At 44.3% G+C, this 20427-nt stretch overlaps 3 protein-coding genes and 1 long non-coding RNA gene across 4 annotated transcripts in view; all 4 read left to right on the top strand.

Annotated features, from left to right (window-relative positions):
* Positions 1–6602, top strand: part of LOC105560012 — a 175379-nt gene extending 168777 nt beyond the window's left edge. Inside the window, exon 4 of the long non-coding RNA XR_001008789.1 lies at positions 5809–6602. This is a non-coding gene — a long non-coding RNA (uncharacterized LOC105560012). The remainder of the gene's footprint in view (positions 1–5808) is intronic.
* Positions 6603–6748: 146 nt separating this feature from the next.
* LOC105560021 (proline-rich transmembrane protein 3) lies at positions 6749–11325 on the top strand. The gene is made up of 3 exons (XM_012008746.1): positions 6749–9005; positions 9189–9659; positions 9843–11325. Exons 1-2 carry the CDS (start codon positions 6839–6841, stop codon positions 9611–9613), a joined length of 2592 nt encoding a protein of 863 aa, XP_011864136.1. The 5' UTR covers positions 6749–6838; the 3' UTR covers positions 9614–9659; positions 9843–11325.
* Positions 11326–11953: 628 nt separating this feature from the next.
* On the top strand, positions 11954–14047 carry LOC105560022. Its single transcript, XM_012008747.1, has 4 exons — positions 11954–12565; positions 12684–13007; positions 13067–13486; positions 13701–14047. Exons 1-4 carry the CDS (start codon positions 12245–12247, stop codon positions 13929–13931), a joined length of 1296 nt encoding a protein of 431 aa, XP_011864137.1. The 5' UTR covers positions 11954–12244; the 3' UTR covers positions 13932–14047.
* Positions 14048–14676: 629 nt separating this feature from the next.
* LOC105560023 lies at positions 14677–20406 on the top strand. The gene is made up of 6 exons (XM_012008748.1): positions 14677–16346; positions 16452–16861; positions 18662–18985; positions 19060–19479; positions 19746–20011; positions 20106–20406. Exons 2-5 carry the CDS (start codon positions 16538–16540, stop codon positions 19962–19964), a joined length of 1287 nt encoding a protein of 428 aa, XP_011864138.1. The 5' UTR covers positions 14677–16346; positions 16452–16537; the 3' UTR covers positions 19965–20011; positions 20106–20406.
* The last annotated feature ends 21 nt before the right edge of the window (positions 20407–20427 follow it).

The raw sequence follows: 20427 nt of genomic DNA on the forward strand, positions 1-20427 counted from the left end.
TGCCTATTAAGGGGATGCTGGAGTGATTCTGCACTTTTGCACCTTTCTAACCTAGAAACTATCAATTCGCGGAAACACTTGTGTAATATACAAATTAAATGACTTACGTGTACAGATCGAAAGCAGCTCGCTGTTCCGGCCAAATGAAAGAACAATATGGCATCACTGAAACTAAGTTTGTAAGTCTAATAAAAATTAATAGTGAGCAACACACATACCACATGTATTGTATGTGTGTGTTGCTCTCACTATTATTTCTTCTTAGACTTACAAACTTAGTTTCAGTGATGCCATAGTGTTCTTTCATTTAGCCGGAATAGCAAGCTGCTTTCGATCTGTACACGTAAGTCATTTAATTTGTATATTACACAAGCGTTTCCGCGAACTGATAGTTTCTAGGTTAGGAAGGTGCAAAAGTGCAGAATCACTCCAGCATCCCCTTAATTCAACAGAAATCCCCGCTATCTCATATTAGAAGTCTATCTTATAACGAGGGACTTTACTATTTTTTAAAATTAATTGAGATAACATTGAACCACGCGGTACGCACGAGTACGTCGCAAGTTTAGCGGATCGCTTTACATTCTGGTTAAAGATACATTCCCTCAAGTGAGTTGTAAAAATAGTGACATGTGCGAATTTAAGAGGAACACGGTACGCGGGAAATTTAAAAATTACAAGAATGGTCAATGCCCGCCAATCACAGATGTAAACACTTCCGCCCGGGTCTTCGTGCACCCCATTCGGTTACGGCCTCCACACCCTACCCGTGTGCTATCGAACGGTAGTTAGTCACGAATGGGTAAGGTAGCTTTACCTAGATATTATGTCATACGGAAGCATGCGAACGAACGCGGCCCCCTGACATGCCAATCCTGACATTCGTATAATTAATTAAACTAAGCCAAGGGAACGCGAAGTCGTATGAACTAACTATGTTAACTAACAACTTGCGTCAACATACATCGCGTAGACTTTTCCCCGTCCGCGATCTATTATTCTTAGAACTCAGTAAAGGCGGAAACCTAAATTCGAGTAAACAGCATCGTTTCGCTACTCGAGTACAGTCGAAAGTTTTATTTTCCTAAAAGATCTCGTTATTTCCAGCGCTAAGAATGGAACGTAAATTTTTGCTCGAAAACTGGAAGGCTAATTAGACGGGAATATTAATACGAGTACCGTTGGCATCTCGGCGTTCCACGCGCGCAAACAGGAAAAAACGTATGAAAATGACGGCAATCGAAAATATCAGTCAAAGTCATTTGTATTCACATAGCGCGATGGTATAGTAACAAGCTCAATAAGGTCGATAGAACGATGACAAAAATTACCTGCTCGGCCGCGTAAACGCATTTGAGCCTTAACAAACGATATTATTAGCTGCATTGATTTGGACTGGTTTAATCAACTCCTATCGAGCAAATCGCCCGCAGGGTTTGTGTATTGGCGCAGCATCGGCGAGTGCGATCACGCGATTCGATGGATCGGGGACAAACGTAAAAGGGTGAAAGGACACAGATGCGCAAACCAACCAACCAATTAACCGACCAACGAACGTCGCGTGTTTGTCGAATAAAATAAACTGGCCGCCAAAACGCGGCTAATGATAAGTCGTTGCTCATTTGAAAATAAAGGCGTATTCCAATCGGATAGAAATATCTCGTTACTGGGGTAGCAACGGCGGGCTCTTTACACGACAGGACGTAAACCCATTTCTTTCTTTCGATCGCGAACAATTCGATTTCTGGTGTTGTAACGCGACAAGTCGGCATTGATCGCATATTATTAAAAAAAAGGGATAACCGATAAATCGTTGTCAAGGTATTTAAATATTTCAACAAGTCGTTCGTTCAAAGTATAAAATAGTACTTTTTCGAATAAGCTTTACGTACGAGGCCCGACTCTAGCCACGTTATTGATTAGAACGTTAGCCGTCCACTTGGTGGTGAATGTTCGATCTAATGCTTAATTCACAGACTATTATCGTGACATACAGATCGCGAGCGTGTATCAGCATAATACCCTTTTACCGCGAACGATTTCAACGATTCTATGTCACGAAGCTTGTAATTACCGAAGCTACCGGATGGTACATATCGATATGAGATTTATACGCTAAACTAGTATAATATACGGCTATATCGAAATGCCGTAGAATTATCGTTCCATTCATCTGTCAATGTTTCGCGAATTTATGAGCAGATTACATCTTTGGAAAAGTGTCAAAGCAGCAGGTGCCTCTTTTTAGATTCCATGAAGGACAAATTGCCTGCGATAAATAATAATAGAACTCAACGCAGACAGAAATAATTACATTTATCTCTTTTATATTTCTTTAAATATTTCTTTATATTTAATTTATCGTTTAACTTTAATAAGTTAATTTTAACAAGTAATATATCTGAGGCATATCCGCGATGTTAAAAGCCTAATAAAAATTACATTGCATATCGATAAGCGATGTATCTTTGCGTTGGATCAAAGTTAAGAAAGTTGCTCGCTAGAAAATATGAATCCTAGTCAAAACGCGCGGAGTCTAAACACGTGACATTCAAAGTTGTCGTAAATCTAATTCATCAATGCCCCGAATTCGCACTCTCCGACGGCGCGTCTTCAAATATATGCGAAGGAAGCGGCGCCGTTAATAAAGTCATATGAATTTATTTATGACACTTCACGATACGTGATTGATTTATTCTCGCAATCTTCCATAGATGTCAAACGTTATCCACTTTCGCCCGATAGGATCTTGATAGCGGCGGTATTTGAAAATCAGGTTACACGTAAGGTAGCATGCAACGAATATTTTAAGCCGCGGCCGACCTTAAAATATTCGTTGAAAAAGAGACAAATAGCTTCTCGCTCGGCTGTGTATGTGTGTCTATCCCAGCCGTTTTTGTCAGACTGAAAAGAGTACGCATTCCATCGCGACACCTCGCCCAACGCTTAGGGCACACGTCTATATTTTATCATACTTGATTTTGACGCGGACGTGCTTTTTGCTGTCTACGAAGCATCACGAGATATTCCTGATCGCCTATGAATCATAATATCGACTGCACGGAAGCAGTCGCTTGGTTATTCTGATCTCGTCACGGGATTATATCATCGCTACAACCGTGTGCGATAATAACAATTAATCACATGCAAGCTGCTGTTTCTTACCGGGACTTTGTCCACGATGTGTCACGGAAGGCTCTTGGTCATCCAGGAAAGGTAGAAATAATCGTTCCACTCGAGAAATGCTGTTCGGCTAATTCAATTTGTCGTACGCAAAACTCATTTTGTCTCCCGAATTATCGCATTAACCCTTTGAAGTGCAATGTAACATACATGTTGCGTCTCCCGAAATACAAAAAACAACACTTCTGTCACTCAGATCTTTATTACTTTATATCTACAAGGTTTTTGGTTCGCTAATTCTGAATCTCAAGTCGAAATTTGTAATTTTTAAAAATATAGCAGCTCAAAGTCAAAGTTTTAATTAAAAAATTTTTTTTCTATCCAATATCCTGCGGTCCAAAAATTATTCCTCTAAACGACATTCCGAAACTAATATCTGGGGTTCTTTTGAGATCACTGGCTTCTGATCTGAAGTTAAAATTTGAAAATTCAAGATAGCGGATCGAAAGAGTCGAGATTGTGAGAAACGCGATCGATTTATCTGGAACTTGGTACTCGGAAGTTCTTCAGGTTGCTCATTGCACGTGTGAGGTCAAATTTACAAAATTCATAATGGCGGATCCAGCATGGCGCCTGAAAATCTGCACTTGAACCTGCTTCTGACACCAGAATCGTAATCAGCAGCCGAAAAAGTTTGAGACTTGGGTTGACAGTTTTACGAGTACCAGACCCTTGGATCATCGAAACGAGACAACTTGGCGTAAGATCGCGGAGATCACATTTACTTCCGGACGATTTATAGGAATAATTTTTTTACTGCAGGATATCTTACAGAAAACAAAGTTTTTAAATTACAGTTTTAACTGAGCTGCTATCGAGCCAATCATCGATCGTTTTAGAATTTTGACTTCGGATTCCGAATTAGCGACCCAAAAAACCCCAAGTATGTTTCAGAAAAATCGGCTGAACGGAAGAATGTACGCTTCAAAGAGATAAAAATGCTATCAGTTCAGCTCTCTTTTTTGTCTAAATGATAGTCGAGATGAATCTTGTAATATCGCACCGACGAGATAGCAACGGGACGATTATCATTATCGGTTTGCGAGCGCGGCAATTCGTCAATCAACATTTGCATCTCGCTGTTTAGATTTGTTTCTCTAATCCGTATTGTGTATTCCCTGTCCGGGATGCCTGTCGTTATGGAGCGCATCCACGATTACTGGCGGCCGAAATGTGGGAGAATCAAATCTCTCGCGGTCGGAAGAGAGACATGTCGGCGTTATTAAGTTTCGCTTCGCGGAACGAAATATCGGACGATAAGCCGTGGAAAGGAATCAATGGTCGCTGCCCTGCCTTCGTCGCGACTGACTCATCCACGTGTTCCGTCTTACCTGGCCGAATCAATTTCCTGGCTGCGTCGCGAAGGGTCGGGGCGGCCGTCTCGTACGACTTCCTTCGTTGTCTAAGATATCCGAGAAATTTCTACCCCGCCACTCGGATCGCTTTACGATCAATTACCGGTGGCGAATTACCGGCCGGTGGCAGCGGTGGCCGATATCGGACTTAATTAAGTTAATAACGATAAATAGTAGTATTTATGAATAACTCAATTACGTCCAGCGCGAACTTGCTCGTTTACATATTTCTGCGGGCTAATAATATTAATAACACGTAAATTAATGGTGCGTAACGGATATTGTGCATTTGCGGCCGGTGTGTATTTATTTTTATCCGTTTACACGATTAATTGATGCACGACGAAACGTTATCGAAATTAGGAATTTAAGCGTCTACGGATTTCTCTTCCGTGTCTGAACAAAAAAAGTGATGCAACGTGGAGCAAACGTAGGAAACCTTAGCCCACGGATAAACTAACAATTAATTTACAATTTTTAAACTTTATAAAAGACTTTATGTAAAACGGTTAGAAACTTGGAATGAGATGTGCTGCGCTAACGAAACTTCAAAGATGCGGATACGTGGATATGACTTGAAAGTTACATGGTGTTACGGAGGGTTAACTGTATAACTTACTGGAAACGAAACGTCTGATCTGTCTTTTCTGTTCCTACGTTTTGTTCCTGTTCAAAGAGTCGTCAAAAATTGTTAAGGACATCAAATTTTACCAAAAGTTGTGAAATTTTCAGCTATTTGATTTCTTCAATTTAAAATCTTTCTCGCATGTTCTACATTAAATTTGTTGTAAATTATTAAACGACAAAGTTATTGATATCCGATTGAAATTCTTCGCAGTTACGTTTCGGAATGTTTACTTCAAATCCTGGTACGCGAAAGTAAATCGAGGAAGAAGTAAAATTAATGAGGTTCTACAAAATTTTAAAAACTGAAAATTTCAAAGCAAAACGATTGATTGTTTATGAAATCGAGTTTATTGCGTATTTCTGAAAAAATAGTATACAAAAACTCGAGTATTTATATTTGAAATTGATTAAAAATTTTTTTACTTCAAATCCGTATTTTTCTAAACTATATTCAAATTTTCCGTATTACAGTTTACACGGTTAAAAAAATATATACGAGATCTCATGATTGAAAAGCAAAAATTTCATAGACCTTTGGAACGAGTCCTCGTTTATTAAATTATTCTAATCCACGTATCTCGCTCAAGAGTTATTGTCCTCTAAGTCGCCGCTTCTTTAAACTGATGACAGATATTTTTTACAGGCACCCGGAGAAACGTCGTATCGGCGAAAGAGGAGGAGGCACGGATGACCGCAGCGGGCGCGCTCACGTCCCAATTAAAGAAATGGATACGGTAATTACGAAGCCGAGTCGACGACTAGGAATACGGGCCAATTCGGCGCGTTAAACACTCCCCCGGCGATTCACGTTCCGGCTGGGGCTCTCGCGGATCTGGGATGGCCTTCTGGGAGCAAAAGTGGCAACGGCAGCAGCAGCAGCAGCAGCAGCAGCAGCAGCAACAACAACAGCAGCAGCAACAGCAGCAGCGGCAGCGATATCGGATCAAACTCAGTTAACAAACCCGTGTCGTCGCCGTATCGGACGCGCAAGTAGATAGATTTTAAATCGAGTCACCTGTGCGGGACAACGGTAACGAAGTTAACGCGGCAAAATAATCCAGGGGCGATTGGATCACGTATTCCGTATGGAAGCACGTGAAGCGAGACGGTAGTGGATACCCCGAGGATGGTGGATGCCGCGGGGAAGAAATTGAATCTTGTACGCCGCCTAATTGCCCGACACGTCGCAGACGTCAAGGAGGATTCTATCTGATGCGGGACGCGAAAGAATGTAGATACAAGTATAGTTCCAAGGGAGACGCTGTTAATCCTATCCTACCCCATTGGAAACCTTTGGCGCGTGTCGACGGTATCCGCGATCGAGCGCGAAAGCACAGGCTATAAAGTATAACGCTACGTCGAAGGGAACGTGCCGGATGTCGCGCGGAGGAAGAGGAGTGACACGGTGAGGGAGAGCAGCTAGAGACAGCCGATCTCAGGAATGTGACACGTGACAGAATCCCGCGTGAGGAAATCTGCCTTGGGACACGAGAGGAGGGAAACGAGAGAGGGAACGTACGGGATAAGGCGAGGACTCGTCCCAACAAGTGTCCTTACGGCTTCCTCCCCGGCGTCCTCCTCGTGGTGAAGCGGCGCTGACCCTGTTATGGAATGAACCGATGCCCGGACGGGGCGTCTGAGTGTCCGCGATCGTCATCCTCGACACGAGCATCATGACCCCGATGACGCGGCTGCTCCTCCTGTCCGCTCTGCTGGCGACGCAGTCCTGCTCGACCGTGTGCTCGGCGAGCAGCGATGGCGGACCCAACAGCCCGATCTTCAATCTGGACCACACCGCTCTGGAGAAGAACCTGGCGGCGATCTTCAACAAGGTGGCGCACAGCTCCGCGACCACGAAGCGCAGCGTGCCGGCGTACGACGCCCAGGTGTCGGCCAGCACGACGTTGTCGACGGTGCCGTCGCCGCTGACCACCAGCACGATCGTCAGCACGACCACCACCAGCTCGTCGATACCCGCTGTCAAGTACCCGGCGGCGCCGCGGGCCACGGCGTCACCCGTCTTCCGGGACCTGCCGTCGTACGCGCCGCCCTCCAGAGCGCTCTTCACGCCACCCCTGCCGCCGGAGTACCTGCACCCGTTCGCCGACAAGCCGACGCTGCGGGGCACCAACTCGGACGTGCACACCGGCAACAGGAGGCCGGTGCCGCCGCCGAGCCTGACGCCGGCGCACGAGCGGATACCCATCCGACCGCCGGATCTACCTCAGAGTCCCTCCCAGCTGCCGGAGAGGCATCACTCGAGGAACAAGCCGGCGAGCGTGGCCGACAGCAGGGAGCAGAGGCCCGCGGAGTCCGGCGAGGCCGATCGGAAGAACGGCACGAACGACCCCTCGTTCGTGACCCTTCACTACCCCAGTATTTCTAGGATCTTGTCCGGCAGCAACGGCAGGAAGCAGGATATACCTGACATACTGCTGAAGCCCCTAGCCACGAAGAGTCCGTTGCTGCCGAACATACCTCCCGCCCCGACGACCGACAAGACCACGTCGCCGTCGAGCACCCTCGCGCCGAGAGCGTCCGGCAGCACCGCGGACCCCTCGAAGATCGCCGTCACGCAGCCGACGATCTTCAACCTACCCAACACCGGCCGGCAAGACGACGACGGCTACCACCACGGCCTGAGGAACGAACACGGCCTGAAGCCTGTAGACAGTATAGAGATAGTGCACTCGGAGAGGCTGCCGTATCCGCAGGCGCAGCCGCCGGCGCCAACGCCGAAGCGGCCGGCGAGCGCCGACGACGACGTGGACGAGGACGATCGTCTGATACCGCAGGTCGACACGCATCCGCTCGAGTCCACGTGGCGGATCGCCTGGTCGCTGCACGTGTACGTCGCGGCGATTATGTTCACGCTCATGGCCTTGTACTCGATCTACAAGATCGTACGCTTCAACGAGGCAACGAATCTACTCACGCAGTCGTACTTCCTGGCCGTTCACCTGCTGCTCACCACGATCTGCACCCTGAGGTGCTTCCACCTCTTCTACGACGCTTACAATCTCGGACACTCGCTGCCGGAGTCGCTGTCCAGGGTGCTCATGTACCTGCCGGCGCCGCTCCTGTCCACCGCGTTCGCCACTCTGATGCTGTACCTCGCCCGGTGCTCGGAGGCGCCCTCGCTCAACAACAGCATAGTCTCGCCCATCACGCTCGTGCTCTCGTCGACGGTGCACGTTGTGCTGTGCGTGTCCCTACACGTGTCCGCGCATATGCTCGGCTATCAGGACGAGGCGAGGATTCTGCCGCTCATCTGCCAGTGCATCTACATCGTCGTCTGCGTCACCCTGGGCCTGTGCTACATGTACGTGTACCGTGTGGTGCGCTCGCAGATCCACATGGCCAGCAATAAGGCGGCCGGCGCGAATCACATGATGGGCGCGGATCCTACCACGGTGGCGCTCAGCACTGCCATCACCACCACCATCGCCACCGCTCTCCTGTTCATCCTCATGGGCTTCGTGCAGCTCTACGGTATATTCGGCGTTCAGGAACGTCCGCAGCAGTACCCGTGGCTCTGGTGGGGCTGGCAGTTCTCCGTCAGACTCCTCGAGCTGTCCGTCTGCGGCCTCCTGGCCTGGGTCGCCAGCCTGTCCCAGTACCCGCTGCGCGAGAAGCAGATGCAGCAACACTCGGCGCACTCGGGCTTCGCTCTGTTCCCCTGCGGCAGTTCCACCTCCACGGAGAACATGGACGATGTACTCTACCCCGCTATATGTAGCACCAACCAAGCGATTCAGAATTACACCATGAGAACGGGAAAGCAAGTTTACGACGACAGTTTCCCGCTGAACACTTTGCCCGAGCATTTGAACATATCAGGTAAAGAACTTGTAATGTCCCACAAGTTTCTTGGGAGTCTCTTCGCAATCGAATGTATTTGAATCTATGTCTCATTCTCGAGTTAAGGAAACTGATATATTGATTATTCAGTCAGACTATTTAATATGATGTTTACGCCGTTGCAATTAACTTACGAAAGACTGGTATTCGTTTGTTGCGCAGGTACCTTCGAGAGACATTCCATTCGCAAGTCAGGTACAATGGGCCACTTTCCTCACGAAGGTCGGGGTTCTTTAAGTCGCCACGGTAACGGCATACAGACTCTAAGGAACTCGGAGACCCGCGGGAGGCATACGCCTGTTCAAGGCCTACACGAACAAGTTCCGACCAGCGGCTCGACGATGCTCGTCGCCGAGGATGGCTTCGTTAGGTTCCGGAGTCTTGGCGCGGAGGAGGACGAGCTGTCCGACACGCAGAGTATGGTCGGCACTCACGGCAGGGGAAGCTCGCTCGCCGGTAGCGTCAGGTACAACGCGAGGCATCCCGCGGTACAGCACCAGCATCCCCATCAGCATCAGCACTCGTTGCAGCAACACTCGCATCCGAGTCAGCATCAAGCCCACCACCAACTTTACAACAACACATAAAGGCTGTGCCAACGCGATGACTAGAAACGTGATTCTCGTTGACTCGGTGGGTACTGCGAGAGGCGGAATTTTAATTGTATATTGTTTCAACGCGATAACTCTCAGAAAACCTAAAGGTGATATAATTTCGGCCGGTACTGTATGCAATAAATGAACTTCGACGATATACAATTAATGAAATTATTTCAGCTTGGACGTATGTCCTATGATCGTTGCTCTTTTGTTGCAGACGATCGTCGATGAAACCTAGGCTGTATCGACGCCCGCGAGAATCGTCGCCCTCGCAAACTTCGGTCTAAACTAATTTTATCTCGTACTCTATGTAAGATATGTCCTGTGTATAGACAACCTAATTGCCATTCCTGCTCTCCCGCTTCGCATCGACGTCCGAGCCAAGCCTCTGCCGTACGATATCTATACATATTTATTTTGATCCTCGATAAGCGAGTAAAAGTATACGGTGAACTCGTTTGGGGTTCCTCTACCTATATGTGGGTAGTTCAGGGTATATCGAAACTTGATCTTATATTAGGCACTTGGTACTTATTAAGATTCATGTGATTGAAAAAAAAACATAAAGAAATAATGTGTCTCACTGAAATATATAGGAAAACGCTTCTCTCTCGGTTTTATGTTCACTGTTAGTACCGGACACACGGCTGTGGAACGTATCGGAGGAACAAATGATTTTCAAATCGGTTCTAACGCCACACAAGGAATTCCAATCGTACTTTAGCAAACACGTTGCTATTTATTCGCTGCCACTGTTACATAGAAGACTTCGGCGGTTTCTATTGTCCCAGCAGTTTTTATAACCGTATAGATTCGTTATTTTACATAGTCTTACGTGTACGTTAAAGTTACTTGAGTAACCTCCTGAAATTCAATTGGTCTCTCATCCTTTATTCAACTTGCCGTCTTAACGGAGATTCGACCTAAAATCAGCTTTGCGATCAGCAGGAAGTATATTTTTTACAAAAAATTATACGCGAGGTCCAAACACACAACTGGGGAAAACAATTACGATTCTCATTCAGGTATTCCGAGATTAGGATATGATTGTGTCAAGCTGAAAGCGATGTTTGTACAGTCGATGATAATTTATCACTCAGTCCAATTGTACGATTTAGTTAGCGGCTAAGATTAGATTAAGAATTGCGGGTTACGTTAAGTTTAGCCATTAAGTTAGGCAAGACGCGACTAACGTCAACAGGTTTACACTTAATAAATCGAATGAGAATAAGACGAAAAAAAAATACTATTACCGATCTAGAATAGATGACATAAGTGCGATTTAACGTCACACACACACACAGGCCAGCATTTTACTTTATTTCTCAGATTCTAAGGTACAAAATAGTACTTTTTACCTTTCACTTCGTATATCGATAGGTCGCAATGTATATGTTTATATATGGACACTGTAAATAAGGTGTACGGGCTCGTCGTGAGTGAATCTACTGTTACGATGGAATCTGATTGGATTCTACTCGACACATTGGAATTTATACATCTCTTGGTTGTATAAAAAAAAGATGCAAGACTTGTATTTTAATTTATCTCAGAAGCTGTATTTATTACGTGAGAGACATTCCGCGACAAGTGATCAGTGTGAATGCGCGATCGATTTGTGTGGAATTTTATTGCAATTATAAATTTACCTAGGGCGCTAAACGAAACGGAACAAATGTAAATAAAAGCTTTTTTGCGAAGTTTCACGGTTTATCTTAATTTCGAATGAGACTTTAGTCACTCGAGGTGCATCGAATGCACCGTAAAAACATACTCCTTGACTTTTGCATTTTTATAAAGAATGTATTTTAGTTGGAACACGCCGTTACAGGTTCCGTGCATTTTTTTAGTTGGAATACACCTTTGCAGGTTTTTGTGTTCACGGTACTCTTAATTTATCGGGATAGCATAATTTAGAACAATTTTACGAGGATGCCGTCGGGTTTACCAGTCTGACACGCGCTACGCAAAAATATTTCCGAATTTAGGTTTCCTATAAACAAATTTTATATTGTAATATATAAATATAATGTGTTAATTATGTACGCATATTTATATGATTTTGTTTTATTGCACCATTTCTTTCCATTTTCATTCTCCATTTCGATCTTTAAATTATCACATCTTAATATTTGCGGGGGAAAAAAATTTTTCAGAGAATATTCGTCGAAGTTATATTTTATTTTTCGAGGTTCCGCATAGAACAACGATATCGCCGATTGCTTTCAAAAATCTATCGGAATGCGATTTGGGTAAGTACGAGAAAAATTTATGCTTTAGTGACAAAAAATTTGGCCGATAAATATTAAATAATAACAGTATAAAAATCGATAAATTATACATTTTCTGCTGGCATGTTTTCAATATTCTGTTTTGCAATTATGAAACAAATATAAGTACAGCGTTTCCACTGATTCATCTAGCTTTATCAGACTCTGATAAAGCATAAAGTAATAAGATAAGTTATATAAAGCACGCCAGTCTCTTTATTAACTTAGTGTAGGTAACAACTGGTTCATTCATTACTTCATAATATCTATCTCTTGTATTTATATAAGTAGATAATTGAATATATAACATACATTAAATAGATTGCATGAGACGCTTATAATATCAAATATGAATCAGAACAAAAAGTGCGTCACGCTGAGTGAAGTGAACGACAAGTTCACGGAAGAAGTGCTAATAAATATCCTCTCCAAAGCATGCAATGTGAAAGAAGTGCGACTGACGGGTTGGAGCTTCAACGAGGGGTCTGTTAAAGGCGACAATTACTTGTCGAACGTCTACAAGGGCAAAGTGAGTGGCACTGTCGACGGCAATCCGAAGCAGCATGTGCAAGTGAATATTGTCGTCAAGTCGATGCCAAAAAATCCTGGGACAAGAAAGACTCTCCGATGCGCAGACTTCTTCTGTAACGAAATCGCTTTTTACACGCAGGCAAGATTACAGACATTTATGTCTTTTTTTCTCTCTTAGATTTACACAGACGCGTGTTCGTCCGAAGAAATGAATTTGTGTAATCAAATAAACTATTCTCGTCGTTCAATTATTGCAGGTTGTCTCCAATTTTGAAAACTTTCTAGCCGAAAAGGGACAGAGTGATATGTTATGCATACCACGCCACATAATCTCCTGTACGGATAGCGAAAATGGTTTTCTAGTCTTGGAAGATGCCTCTTGTTTAGGATTTTACGCCGTGTCGCGACGGAACTGCCTAGACTGGTCAGAATGTTCAGCCGTCTTGAAGACGCTGTCTAAATTTCACGCGATCTCATTTGCGTACAAAGACCAAAGAAAGGAAGAGTTCGCCGAAATGACAAATGCTTTAAAAGAAACCTTCTTCGGCCGTGAACACTGGGATTGGTACAAAGGGTATCACGTGAGTAACGGCTAGGTGCCAAAATTGGTTTGCGTCAAGGTAAAGCGGCTTTCTTGCAGGAAAAGATACAAGTTTTAATGAAACACGTATTGGCTGCCGAGTGTCCCGATAGCAAAGCTGAGAGACGATACAACTCTTACAAACTCGGCGCTCTCTTCGACAAGTGCACGGAATTGTGTGAGAGGAAAGACGCTCCTACGTCCGTCATAGTCGAGGGCGATTGTTGGGCCCCGAACTTCTTGATCCGCGACGTCGAGCGAGATCAAAAGCAGGCGTTGATGCTCGACTTTCAGCTCGCACGTTGCGCGAGTCCCATCATGGATCTATCTTTTCTAATTTATGCCTGCACCTCGAAGTCATTTCGCGATCAATATTTCGACGAGATGTTAAAGACGTACCACTCGGAGTTGAGCGACGCTGTTAAATTACTTGGGTCTGATCCAGAGGAGCTTTATCCGTGGGATTTGTTCATGAAAGAGGTGAAAGATAAATTCGTTTTGCGAAGCTCTCTCACTTAGGCCCGGTTTCACCCATGTCGCTTAACTTTGATCTTCGTTTAATTCGTGTTTGTCTTTTTCTAAAGTAACAGCTGGAAAGAGACAACGGACGAATTAAACTAAGCTTAAAGTTAAGCGACATTGATAAGACCGGGCCTTAGGGGAGACAATGCGGTAACAATGATGTTAATTGCAGGTGAAAGAGCAATTTGTGTTTGGCGTGTTCGCCTCGCTCGACGCTATTCCATTATGTCTGATGGACGTGTCCGAGTCATTCACCATCGACACCGCCGTGAAGGGCGACGAGGCAGTGGACGTTGGCGAGTTGGCAGTGGATGTGGTGGACTTCCCTAACATTGCGGCAGCGAGCGAGAGACGAAGATTGGCGGACGTCGTAGTTGACGCTGTTGAAAAGGGATACATGTGACGCGAAAGAGGCTTCGCTGCAAGATCGTCGTCAGATGCGAAATAAAATTACGGCAACTGACAAATGTGTTTTCGATACAATTCAGTGTAATATGAATATACATATATTTAGTGTAATATAAATATTTCTCGTGGAAAGAAGGGTGAGATAACAGGAGGGCTCTATCCACTGATCCGTAAATACCCAGTGAGAAATGATTCGTCGATCGACGTCGAAATGATGTCGAATCGACGTCAATTCGACGGTGTCGATGTCGATTCGACGTCGTTTCGACGTCGATCGACGAGTCATTTCTCACTGGGTAGCGCCGATCTTGTGACACATAGGGTGATTGGAATAATAGGAAAAGTATCTGCCGGAAAATGTTTTTTTTTGTGGTACCAATCAATAAACAATCTGTTTTCGTGAATATTAATTTTAAGGTCTAAAAAGGAAATAGAGCGTTCATTTTCCATTTCCAATGTAAATTGTAGTCTATTATGATAAGAGTTGAATTTTTACTTAATATGTCGTCAATAAATTCGGGTCTTCAAGATTTTGTTGTTTTTCAAATTTTTTAAACTAGTAAAGTTTGTACTAATTTTTACAAAATTGTACCACTTGCAATAGTTACTTGATTTGAGAACATTGTAATTTGTGGTGCTATTTCGTAGATATTTTTACAAAAGAATTAATGTTTCAACGAAGATATAAAAATTTCTATCTCAAATCAATCTTTTGTAGTTATTTATGGAAATTTTTCCGCTAGGGTTTGCTTTTGTCGAAACAATTGATTCTCAATTTTCTCTGCCAATGTGTTAGAAATGTTCCACGACGTCGAAAAATCACATTTAGGCCAAAATATCTGTGTGCATTTATTACAATCGTCCGTTGTAGATTTTTCGTTCATTAAAAATGGTATTTTTTCTAAAGAGTTTAAGCAACTCTGTCTTTTCGGCTCTCTTAAATAATATCGTGTCGTATCGCACAGTGAGGCAGTTAGTGTTTACCAGATCGTAGTATTTTCCTTAACGTCGCATGAACTTCGGAAACAAAGTGCGACAATCGAATCGACGTACGATCGTACTTCCTTACATCGGAAACAACGTTTCTAACAATAGACGTGGCCACTCTTTTTCTCCATCGGGGCACAAAGTCTACCGCGAGTTTCCGAGTTTTCTGGAACGTAATCTCCATAGTCTAATGCGGCGTATCGCCGAACGGTACACGTGCGTATTCCACGTCCCGTTTATCAAAATTCAAAGCACGCCCTTATCAGCATATAATCGCAAGAAAATATGCAATATCATAGCGGAAGAAAAGTCAATAAAAGCCCCCGACTGTCTCTCGTATGCAAATATTTATTCGTCGTTAATGGCCTCGATAACGACCCTTGGAAACAGTTAATTCAATCGGGGGACAAAACGCTCGATAAAAAGAGGATTGCTCGGCAGTTTTCACGATCATTATGCAGTCCATGTAACAACCTCCGGTTCTTATCAGCCCTTCTCGCAAACGGAACCTTTTATCGGAGAATTCTCTCGAGTCGTGCGTTCTTTCTTTCTTTTTTTTTAGGCGCTCCAACTGAACTCGGAGCAGAGCGCGTTCGAACCCAAATTTGGGCTACAAGCGCGCGGCAACCGCCTTTCTTCGGCAAAGGTTGCGACGAAGCCGCCGCCACAAATGCTTCCAAGTGTTTCTCTTCTCCTTCCATCTTTTTCTGAAAGAATACGTGGAACCGTTCGAAACGGCAGCTCGACCGCGGGTCAAAATCCCCGATTCTCCAGCAGCGAGGTTATGTTTCCACCGTGCGGATCGATGGAGAGAGAGAGAGAGAGAGAGCGAGAGAGAGGGAGAGAGAGAGAACCGTAGGAACCTGCGCGCGATGGACACGAGGAGTCCGTCGGTGGAATTCAGTCGCGTTTCCGCTCGGCCTCTCGCCGCCGCTCGCGCCGTTTAACTCGTCCCCTCCAGGCCGACGAGGGGGCTCTTTAATCGAGCTCCACATCCTGCCGCACCGCGATGGAAAATCCCGAGGCAGCGCCATAGCGTTTGGGAGTGTTCCACGTGGCAGTCCGGCGGAGCGACCGTCTCTCCGCGATCGGATCGAAATTGGCGTTCGCGCGACGGACGATCGACTTCTCTCCCGATCTCGCCCCCCTCCCGCGGCAGGCGACTCGTAAATTAATTATAATTCGTTGTTTGCTCCGAGTGCGAGCGTACCGGTCGCGCTATCGAACGCGCCGTGGAAGTCAAACAGCGCGGGACGATAAGAGATGCCCTCGCGTGTGAATCCGCTCTTATCGCTGACAAGATATAGAGACGTTCGAGAGGGATACACTTGGAAATCACAATAAATCACGCAGGGATAGCGGTTACATTGTTATATAAATCGCAGACTTGTTTCGTCAGGCTATTCCAGTCTCTCTCTCTCAGGTTTGTTGCGCTCTTTAATCTTATCGAGAGATACCCGTTGTAAAAAATTGACCGGCGCGTACACGTCGTAAAACTCCTCGAGCTGATATCAGTATCTATTTCCAGATATCGGTAATCGCGGTGTCGAAGAATTCCGGTCGAAATTTCGAGGGTACCTTGCGGGTCTATCGATAAATGTACGGAAGGTAGAGATGGCGAGTCAAACTAAAGATCGTGTAAACTTAAGCGACGTGAGTGACAAGTTTACGGAGGAGGTGCTGGTGGACGTCCTCTGCAGGGCGTACGGCGGGCGGAAGGTGCGGCTGACAGATTGGAATTTGGGCGAGGGGTTCGCCAAGGGTGACAGCTACCTGTCGACCGTTAACAAGGGTAAGCTGCGCGGTATCGCGGACGGCAGTCCGGGCCAGCAAGTGCAAGTTAATTTCGTCGTCAAGTCGATTCCCAAAAATGTCGGCAGAAGGAAGACCTTCCGGAGCGGAGAGTTCTTCAGTAACGAAATCGTATTCTACACGAAGGTGAGAAGAATGTACGGGGACTCTTCTTCCACGCGGGCAAGGATTGCTCTTCTTCAAATTTAGCCTGAGAATCGTGTAATCGTGAGAGTCTTTTTCAACAGGAAGGAGCTTTAATCCGCCTTAACTGGCCAGTGTTTAATATAAAGTAGAATAAAAATACAGAGAGACGTCTCGAAACCGCGCCCACACAGCACAGAAAGATTGCAGGAAGATTGCAGAAATGTTACATTCCAAGATTGCAATGTTGCAGCAACGTTGCGCAACATTGCTGCAACGTTGAAATGTCCGCCCTCGGAGAGATTGCGGTGCAACATTATAGCAATGTTGCAGTGCAATATTTTTGGAATAATTTGTCGTTGTTGTACATAAGCAGAGAATTTACTAATTACATATACCCACACAGCACAGAAAGATTGCAGGAAGATTGCAGAAATGTTACATTGCGAGATTGCAATATTGCAGCAACATTGTTGCAACGTTTCTGGAGGATTGCAGCAACGTTGAAATGTCCGCCCTCGGAGAGATTGCGGTGCAACATTATAGCAATGTTGCAGCGCAATATTTTTGGAATAATTCGTTGTTGTACATAAGCAGAGAATTTACTAATTACAGATACATCCGGACCTTTTTCAATACACAGCAAGCTATTGCGAAGCAACCTAAGGAGATTATGTCGCTTCGCAATAGATGGAGATTGCGAGCAACACCGCACTGATCAAGTACTTAATAATTCGCGCATTATTGGTAACAACGAAAATAACATTATAAAATTCTTGTAATTAGAACAATTTTTTAAATAGAAAATATAGTATTTTCGTTATTTTCGAAACATTGCTGCAATATTGCTGTCGAAAGTTTGCAATTTTATATCCCTGCAATGTCTCTGCAAGATTGCACTGCAATCTGCAAGATTGCAACGTTTCTGCAATGTAACTGCAACCATCTGTGCTGTATGGGCGTTGGTTTAGGTCTTTTTCAAACAAGATCTTAACACATGATGGAGTACGAGCGGTAGGACAGTCATTTGGCGAAAGTGAGAAAAGAAGGAAGCGAGTCGAATTATAAAACGAAGAGCGCAGAGCTACAGGTGTACGCAGTATTCAAAGACCCGAGAATGACGTTTTTCTTTTTAAATTTTACCATACATTTTACTAGTGAAATTTCAAAAAACTCATAAAGTTCCTCAAAATGCCCCACGATGACACGACTTTCAAAAGATAAATTTTAAGAGAAAATTCGCTCAGTGTGTGCGATTGAAAATACGTCTCCTGTTAAGAGAAAGGCTTCTGATATAAGACAGCAGGTTTTCAACATCCAAATTCAATGACAAATCTTTTTTCGCAACGATTACATCTCACGATGAATTTTCCACTAAACAGATTTTACTCCAAAGGCAATAAATTCATGGTGGGACCAACAGATGATGCCTATATTGCCTATTCATTTCGTAGAAACCCCACTATCCAGCATTAGAAACCTATCTCGTAATGAAGGACTGTCTATCTATCGAGGAAAAAACGAATTCTACACCGACAAAAAAATTTCGCTACCGTAGAGCTAATCATGGTTCGCTAAAAATATTTTGCTGCCGTAACTATAACTTTCCAAACCACAGCAAACGGTTTGCTGTTGCACCTAACACAATAGGCACAGTAGCAAAATATTTAGCTATCGCAGCTATATTTTACAATTGAAATTTAATTGTTTTCAGCTACGGCAGCTGAAACATTTTTCTTTCCGTGTATTTGTGCCAAATGAAGCAACGAATATCTTGATCTGAAATCGTGTGCTGTTTCACAGATCGTCCCCAGGATCGAAAAATTCTTGGCGGAGAAAGGGCAGAGCGATCTACTGTGCATACCGCGTTACCTGGCTTCGTATACGGACGGCGAGGATGACTTCCTAGTCTTGGAAGACGTCTCCCCCCTGGGATTTGGACCCGCGTCCAGGCAGAGCTGCCTGGACTGGGCGGAGTGTGCGGTGATTCTGAAAACCTTGGCGAAATTTCATGCAATCTCATTTGCGTACAGGGACCAGAGGAAAGAGGAGTTTCTAGAATGTATGAGCTACTTGAAAGAAACCTACTTTGGTAGTCATCATCGGGACTGGTACCTAAGATTCCACGTAAGTCACCAAGTGATACCATACGGTGGCGTCTTGATACGCCGATTATTAATGAAACACCTTCGCATTTACAGAAAAAGCTAATGGACATAGCGAAACACGCGTTAACGACGGAATACCCCAACAGCAGAGCCGAAAGGCAATTCAATTCCTACGAATTTGGTGCACTCTACGACAAGTGCTCGGAACTGTGCGAGAGGAAAGACGCCCCGACGTCTGTCATAGCCGCGGGTGACTGTTGGGCCCCGAACTTTCTAGTCCGAGACGTCGGGCGAGATAGGAAGGAAGCGCTGATGCTGGACTTTCAGCTTGCGCGTTGCGCCAGCCCTATCACGGATCTGTCGTTTTTAATTTATTCCTGCACTCTGAAGCCATTTCGGGATCAGTATTTCGACGACATACTGAAAGTCTACCACTCCGAATTGAGCGGCGCCATTAAATCTCTTGGATCCGAACCAGAAAAGATTTATCCGTGGGATTTATTTATGCGGGAGGTAAAGCGAGACTATTTTGCGGATCGAAGTTTCAAAAGAATACTGTAGAGAAACGTCCTCTATTATGAGATAGGATTCTAATATGAGATAGTAGGTTTTCAATCGCAAATCTTTTTTCGCAACGATTACACGATCCAATCGAGGACAATCAATGCGTGGAACCAACAGATGATGCCTATTAATTTAGCAGAAACCCCGCTATATCATATTAGGAACCTATCTCGTAATGGGGGACTTTCCTCTACTAATGTTAATATCGACTGCAGGTGAAGGAGAACTTCATCGTTGGAGCAGCGTTTTCCATGGAAGCTATTCCGTTTTGTCTATTGGATCCATCTCAATCATTCGATCTAGATGCCATTATCAAGGGCGATGAGGCGGTAAATATTGCGGACGTGTGGACGTTGTCTAACATCGAAACATCAAGTGGCAGACAGAGATTAGCAGATGTAATTGTCCATGCAGTCGAAAATGGATATCTATGAGAATGGAAATCCATACGTAATTGATCTTTTTTCCATTGACGTAGAAAATTGTAAATAATTTTCATAAGATTCAGCGACCTACACTGGCTAGTGTTTTTATTAAAAAACACTAGCCAGTGTAGGTCGCTGAATCTTATGAAAATTTGTTTTTAAATTACTGGCGATATATAATTTACCACTTTATGTAAATAATTGCTTCACTTTATCAAAACGATAATGCACATTATTAGTACAAATACCGCCGAAGCAAATAGTATTGGAATAGTATTATTAATGCACATTAACAATATAAATATACAAATGTATATAACTTTAATAAAATCTCATTTTCATATTTATATCTTGTCAGTAGATATGTATATCCCGAAATTATATTTGCGTATACCCACACAGCACAGAAAGATTGCAGAAATGTTACATTGCAAGATTGCAATATTGCAGCAACGTTGCTGCAACGTTGAAA

Source organism: Vollenhovia emeryi, unplaced genomic scaffold (genome assembly GCF_000949405.1).
Source record: "Vollenhovia emeryi isolate VEMERY1.0 unplaced genomic scaffold, V.emery_V1.0 DF939245.1, whole genome shotgun sequence".
In the NCBI taxonomy this organism is placed as follows: Eukaryota; Metazoa; Arthropoda; class Insecta; order Hymenoptera; family Formicidae; genus Vollenhovia; species Vollenhovia emeryi.